Here is a 7146-nt window from a genome sequence, read left to right as displayed (position 1 = left end):
GAGTTTCTAGCTGAGTTCGGTTCCTCTGCCCCGTGCTAGCAGGAGTCAGCCTCTGGGCCCCTCCTGTTCACTCTCCGGCGCAAATGCCGGCGCACTCTTACAGACCATGCCTGTTTGTGCGGCTCGGGAGCACGGCTCCCTACCGCGTCAGCTAAGAGGGATCCGGGGGGCTTCCCCTCCGGATCTGGCTCAGCTGCGTCGGCCCCTCCGCCCCACTTCCCTTAGGGAGATCAGCTGCTGCTGCTCCCGCCGCTGCTCCGTTTCTCTGCTGTTGTTGCTGCTCTCGCCTCCGCTCCAGGTCCAGTAAGGGGGCACACGTGTGTAAGACACCCGTGTGCCTGCGTCCTCCCTCTCCCCGCTGCTCCTAGCTCCCGAGTGCCGGAAGCTACGTCAAACAGCGGCTTTTAAAGGCCGCGGTTTGAATTTCAGTAAACAAGCCTCAAAGTTATTCCACATATAATATGTAAAGACTTTGTGGGTCATTTGTAGGAAGCCTTCAATTGAATATGTGGTCACCTGCATGCCAAGACCTGTCAAAATCCCATGCGCTGCCCAGATAAGCGGTACATGGATACTTACTCATCCCTGGCGTATGGGTATCTTGGGCTGCTGCAGTCTGATCCTAGGGTCCCTGTGCCTCCTATCTGTGGTTTTGAGAAATAGTTGATTGTCAGCTGGGACAGGGATCACTTTGGTTCCTAGCCCCAATTGGGAATCAGCTGATTATAGGCACCCCAGTTTCATCTTGTGCGGGCAGTGGGAGCCTGGGTTCATGATCTGGGGCTCCCCCTGCACCAGCAAGTAAGGTGCAATTGGCATCTAATCCCTGATCTCAAAATTGCACATCCTGCCATGCACATGTGGCAGAGGCTTACCATATTTCCAGTTTCAAAAAAGAGGACACCTGTCAGGGAAGTGTGGGGGTAATTATGATTGTGGGTGGGGAGGGGGCATATATGCCTGTACCCTGCTCTGCCCCTACCTCTCACTACCAAGCCACAGCCACCCCAGCCCTGCTGCTGCCCCTCACTATTGACCCACAGTACTCTGCCCTAAAGATTTATGCTGGTGCCCCTCACTCCCAACCCACAGCTCCTTCCATCCCTCTTGATACTCCTCACTCATGACATGCAACCCCCTGGCACTGCTTGTGCTATGTGCTCCTAACCCACAGTCCCTGGCCCCCCCTGGTGCCCCTCACTTCCAACCCACAGCCCCCTGCTCCTCCAGCCCTGCCAGTCCCCCTCACTCCTGACACACAGTCCCCTGCTTCCCCCCCAGCCTTGCAGCGTCTCCTGGTTGCCTGGCCCCTGTGAGCAGAGGCACTGGCACTGGTGCCACTGGCCTGGCCATGCAGCTCCCTGCTGCCCCGGAAGGGCCACCCTGCCCCCTTACCCCACCAGAGGGACAGGTGCCTCCCTTGCTCTGCTGCAGCCCCAATGCCACGTGTGTCCTAGCTCCAATTCCTCCCCCTTTCCCCCCACCCCATTCCAGTGCCAAGTAGCTCCTTGCTAGGGCAAGCCAGGAAGTGTGCTTGGAAAAACTTTGATGCTGAGCAAAGGCAGAGAAAAATTCCGATCATTGTTGATATTTAAAAAAAACATCTGGATGGAGCTAGGAGGACACAAAAAGGACATGTCCAGAAAAACCTGTATGGTAACTGTAGTGTGGCAGGGCAGGAGATGCGTTTGTTGGGATCAGGGATTAGATCCCATCATGTCTTAAAGCGAATGTATTAGAGGTGCACTGATACATCGGTCCTGTATCAGATCAGCACCAATATAAGAAAAATTGACTGTGTCGCACTTTGCTTTTTCTGGCTGATGTGGCCAATAAATGGCACATGCATGCATGCAGCTGCAGTGCAGCATGCAAGTGGCTAGGAGCACAGCCTGGCAGTGCGGAGAGCAGCCAGGTTTCACTGGTAAGTCTGTTGTGAGGGAAGGGGTGTGGGGAAAGGGGGCAGACCAAAGCCCCCACAGTGAGGGAGGGAGTGGGGCTAGGGCAGGGGCAGGCGCTGCCCAGTTGGGGCAGGGTGGGGAGTGGGATAGAGCCATGTGCGGGGAGGGGGTGGTGGCTCCCGGCACTATGTGCATCCCCAGGGAGGGCATGGGAAGCATGTGCCCCCAGATCTGCTCACAGGGTGAGGGCAGGCTTCTCCCAGCAGGGATGTTGGGCTGAGCTGTGCTCAGGGTGGATGGCAGCACCATTGGAAGTGGAGGTTGGGGGGGGGGGCTATGGCAAATTTTGGGGTGGCTGCAGCCCGTCCTATAGCCCTCTCCCAGCACTGGTTGCCTTAGCACAGCCTGGCCCAGCCCCTGGTGGGTAGATCCTATCAGTGCCCCGGCCCCAGCCAGCAGCAGCCCACCCTTACACTGCGTGCAGATCGGGGGGCGCACACACTTCACGCCTCTCGTGGGGGTGCACACAGTGGCAGGAACCATCCACGCCCCCTGGATGAGCCACTTGCAGCTCGGTCTCACTCTCCACCCCAGCTGGGCAGTGCCTGCCCCAGCCCCAGCCCTGCTCCCTCCCTCACCTCGGGAACCTCAATCTGCGTCCCCATCCCTCCTCCCCCATCCCCCCCGAACCTTTCTCCCCCACAGACTTTCCCGCTGGATGCTGCTCTCCAAGCTGCTCAGCTGCATATTGGCAATTGGATTGGTATCGGCCAATATGTCTCGTTAAAAACCGGCCATTGATATCGGCCCAAAGAATCTCTATTGGTGCACTCCTAGAATGTATGTCAGGGGCCTAGGTCATGTCCACCTGTATTAACTATGACTACGAATCTAGCAGTTTGATGTCTGAATTCTAGAAATTGTGTCCTCAAATGACTGTGAATGTGACATTGAGTAAGTTCCTCACCAGTGTCCTCTTGGGAGACTAGTGCAAATAAATCACTTTGTTTTTCTTCAGTGTCCTTGCCTTCAATATCTTACTTCAGTGTTTGGCAGTGCAGCAGACACTGATGCTCTCTCGGGTGGTGACTCGCTATCACTGCAACTAGTCCACACTTGTACAATTGGTATCAAATAGCAGCTGACTACAGCGAAAGTAAAAATGTGCATGTTGAGGGGGATTCTTTCCTTTTTTCCTTTTTCTTTTTGTTACATTTCAGAAATAAAAGCTAAATGAATCTGAAAGACTGTATGCAAGTAGAAGAATGTAAGAGATAAGAATAGAAAGGGTAACTCAAAGCTATGGTGTGTGTGTTTGGCGCTTCTGAGGATAGAAACTTCACAAAGCTTGTGAAAACTCTTATCACTTTATCAGGAAGGGGATCAACAGCTATAATACTGGCAAGCACAGCAACAATGCTTATAAGCCTTAATTTGTGCCTGTTAATCCAGGAGAGGTGAAAGTGCATACAGCCATCATAGAGTGTGAGGAATCAGGGATATCTGGGGATGAAGAAAAGATTTCCCCATTGATGCATCTATTGAAACAGTGTATCTGTGCTAGTGGCTTTTTTTATCCTGTGGTTACATACAAATGGATTATTTGTAATGTGACACAAATAGAATGCTACTATATACAGCAGTTTTTCAGACGCAGCATGTGAAGAAATGGACATCCAACCCTTGCCATCTGAAAAGGGTAATTGGAAGAGGACCATAGTGAAATGAATGTGCAGTTACAAGAAATGAATGATTGTACTGCTCACTTGAGGAATTAAATTACTGTGCATGGAAGGTGAATGGAAGCTATCAAAACTAGAGAAGTGCTTTATCTAAAATAATTGCCCATGGAAAAAGAAGGAAAAAGACATCTAAAATAAAAGTGTTAATTATTTCTAATATGCCTGTATTGCTGTGATTCAGCATTGCAGAGTGAGTTTGTTTTGAATGATTTCCCAGGTGTCTATGGGTTTAAGTGAATCTACTGCATGATGTGATGCCTGTTGCTGTGCTTTCTCTATTCAAAGAAAGCTCTCTGTTCTCTAAAGAAGCTATTGTCTTCTGGCTGGTTTTGTTTGTCCTTCTGGGCAAATCTTTCTGTTGGTGTCCTGCTTACATAAGGGGAAGCATACAGGCACCAGGAGAGATGATCCATCCAGCACTTGGCATTCTCAGAAGAGGTAAATCTGCGTGTAGAGAGAAGTTCACATAGGAAGACTCTTCTTCTGCCCATGCAGAGTTGGGAGAAGACTCTCCTCCCTCAACCAGCTTTTCTACTGTACTGAGAAGCCCCTGCCCCATCTACTGGTGACACCGATCTTGACCGCTCACTTGTTAAATTTTACAAGCAGCACCTTCATGCTTTCTCTTCCCGTGTTACCCTTTTATCCATTAGAGGAGCTTCTCATAAACACCAAAACATGCCACCGTTCTGCCTTCCAGTCCATGCTTATAGTCCTTTTCTGCTTTGATGCCATGCCAGTAGATAGGCAGCTGATGTGCTGTCACTGCTCTCATCATCCCAACCAGTAATATCTCCCCATTACCTTTTATCCACATGCTGTTTCTAAACTTTGGCTTTGCCTGTTGGTTTACAGGAGCCATTACTTTGTCACATGTTTATACAATGAGTATTACGGTGGCACAGGGGCCTTTAAGTGCTACCATAGTACCAATAAATAAACAGTCATTAACAACCTGATCCCCTGTTTGGCCTTGTTTATTCCCCTAGAGAGGAGTCCTCTTGTGGCTGTACAACAGCAGCAACATTAACCAAGTTCTTCTGAGCAACCTGTCCTCCTAATTTTTTACTCATAAGCAGCGTACTGTACACCTACCCCATGCAGGATCAATTAGGAAGAAGGGACAGCTCCATTACTAATGGCTGCAGCTCAGCTTCAGACTCCCTATCTCTGAGGCTGCCAGACTTGTTGTGCAGGTTGTTCAGAACAGGAAGACCAAAATCATTCATTTTGGGTATTGTCTGCATCTGTTATCAGTGAAGCAACAGCTGCTCCCCTTCTTGCTGTTCTGTGTTTGATCATCATGTTTCTGGAGGTATTAAATGGTAACACAAAGCTTGCTTTACCTTTAAGAAATAATTTCATGTGGAAATAAGCACTTGGGTTTGATTTTTTTTTTTTATTAAGTTATGTTTAAAATAGTGCCCCCAAAGTAGAGTGACACCCCACCCCCCCAAATGCATGGTGATGTACACTGGCAAAGGATCCGGCTTTTAGTATTTTTCTTTTCTATTAATAGCATGATGCTGGTAATTTAAACTATAAGAAATAATGGCTTGAGTGATATAGATGAGATTTTCTACAGCACCAAAGTGACTCGGGTACAAGTTTCATTGACAATGAATTATTGTGTCAAGACCAAAAATAATGCCAGAAGTCTGGAGGTGTACAAAAGATTAGGCAAGATTTCAGATATCCCAAAGGTTTGAATTGCCTAGCTGGAATCCTGCTTTTAAAGTTGTTGCTATTAAAATCCTAGTCTGAAGGTAGTGTGCCTTTCTTGTCTTAAATAGCCTGGAAGATACTGGATTTCACAACAATGATACAGTGCATCTTTATTCCAGAGTACACGCACACAATTCATCACTGAATTAATGGGAGTTTTATGAAGAGTGTTCACCCTGCAGAGATACAGCCTGGGAATCTGATTTTACGTTAACGTGAAGACCTAAGTAACACTGATTTGAAAGTATTGCTCTGGATGTGCACCAGCTATTCTACAGTCAGAATCTGGCCTTTGTGCCTGAACTCTACAGGGCACATATGCAGTTCAAGCATGAGAAATTATTTCTTACTCTTCTGTATCCCTTTGTTGAATGTCCTTTAAATCCCAGCTGGCCATTTCCTTCCTCCCTAAAGATTATTTTTTCTTTGAACAGAAAGGAGTGTTCCTTTTGCCTCATGTAGTTTTTTACAGATATTTGACTACTGTTTGTGAGTCTCTGCTAACTTCCTGTGACTTTGAGGTATATTTATTTTTTCAGAAAGTAATAATATAGTTTTCTTTTTGTTTACAGTTGTTCAGTGAAAAAATTAGTGGGGCAGAAGGAACAAAACTAGATGAAGAGTTTCAAGAAATGGAAAGGGTAAGGAAGCCAAGATTATACTACTGCAAGAAGAAAATCTCATATTTTTCCTTATAATAGATTGACATTGTAAACAACATATGTGATGCATATGTGTAAGTATATAAAAATAAGTGCAAAAATCTGTATGTTTGAAATTCTAATCCTGTCCTCACCTGAAATCTGAATAAGTCAAATTCTTTTTGGAAGTACCAGCCAATGAAAAAATGTGGTGTTGGCCTGTTTCAATGCTTGCTCTCTCGCGCGCTCTTGTGCTTGCGCGCTCTCTCTCTCTCTCTCTCTCCCCCTGCTATTTAGAGCTGGACCCTTTGTTCTGGTCTTTAGCATACATATTTTTTTACTTGTCTTATAGATATATGTTGGCAGGTTGAGAAATGTCTTCATTTTTTTCTCTTCCATACATTAATTTTGAATCTATAATCTAGATTGGCTTTAGATTCATTTTTCCTTGGTCCTAAAGCAAGAATTCCTTTTACCTATATTGTAAGAGGAAATTGCTGTGCAAGTAAGAATGGAAATGGCAAGTAACTGAATTCAAATATGAGTGTGTTTTAGATGCACCTGAATGTGGGCAATGTGGGCTAGTACGTTTTGGACCCGTGAGATCAGAGTGGATGATACAGTAGCAATTGTGATTCCACAATGTGGAAGTAGTATATGTAAATTGTGACTAGAGGTAGGTCTTGCAGGTTTAGTTATTCATTTACACTCTTTGCTTTGAGCTTTCTCAACCTGATGTGCCAATTCAGTTTTTTTCAGCATCAGTAATGGGAGATCTGATTCAATATAAAAAGATTTGAAAATGATCCCATTTTGCATTAATTTTTATATAAAACCTTTTAGTTTACAAGAACAATACATTGTACCTAATCAGCAGATAAATTCTTTACTAAAGGGGTATAGTTTAGTTATGTCTTGTTACGTTTCTCTTCTAGAAAATTGATATCACCAATAAAGCAGTAGCAGAGCTTCTGTCCAAATCCACGGAGTACCTTCAACCAAATCCAGGTAAGGCAAACTCTGAAAGTTCCTCTAATAGTGATAGACTAAGACTACAAGTTGAACTTCTGCTGCATTGCCTCTTCCAAGGGTATATATTAGCCCCTCTGGGTTGTTAATATTGTTAGGGAATATGTA

General features: G+C 46.0%; 1 protein-coding gene across 2 annotated transcripts in view; it reads left to right on the top strand.

The window, feature by feature from the left end:
• Nucleotides 1-7146, top strand: part of SH3GL3 (SH3 domain containing GRB2 like 3, endophilin A3) — a 137122-nt gene that overhangs the window by 91858 nt on the left and 38118 nt on the right. For both annotated transcript variants that reach the window (XM_019504120.1, XM_019504121.1), the window contains exons 2-3: nucleotides 5941-6009; nucleotides 6945-7017. In XM_019504120.1, coding sequence (XP_019359665.1) covers nucleotides 5941-6009; nucleotides 6945-7017 — 142 coding nt within the window. The remainder of the gene's footprint in view (nucleotides 1-5940; nucleotides 6010-6944; nucleotides 7018-7146) is intronic.

The sequence above is a fragment of the Gavialis gangeticus genome, unplaced genomic scaffold, assembly GCF_001723915.1.
Source record: "Gavialis gangeticus isolate Ggan-Ray unplaced genomic scaffold, GavGan_comp1, whole genome shotgun sequence".
NCBI lineage: Eukaryota > Metazoa > Chordata > Crocodylia > Gavialidae > Gavialis > Gavialis gangeticus.
This window is presented reverse-complemented; position numbering and strand designations above follow the sequence as displayed.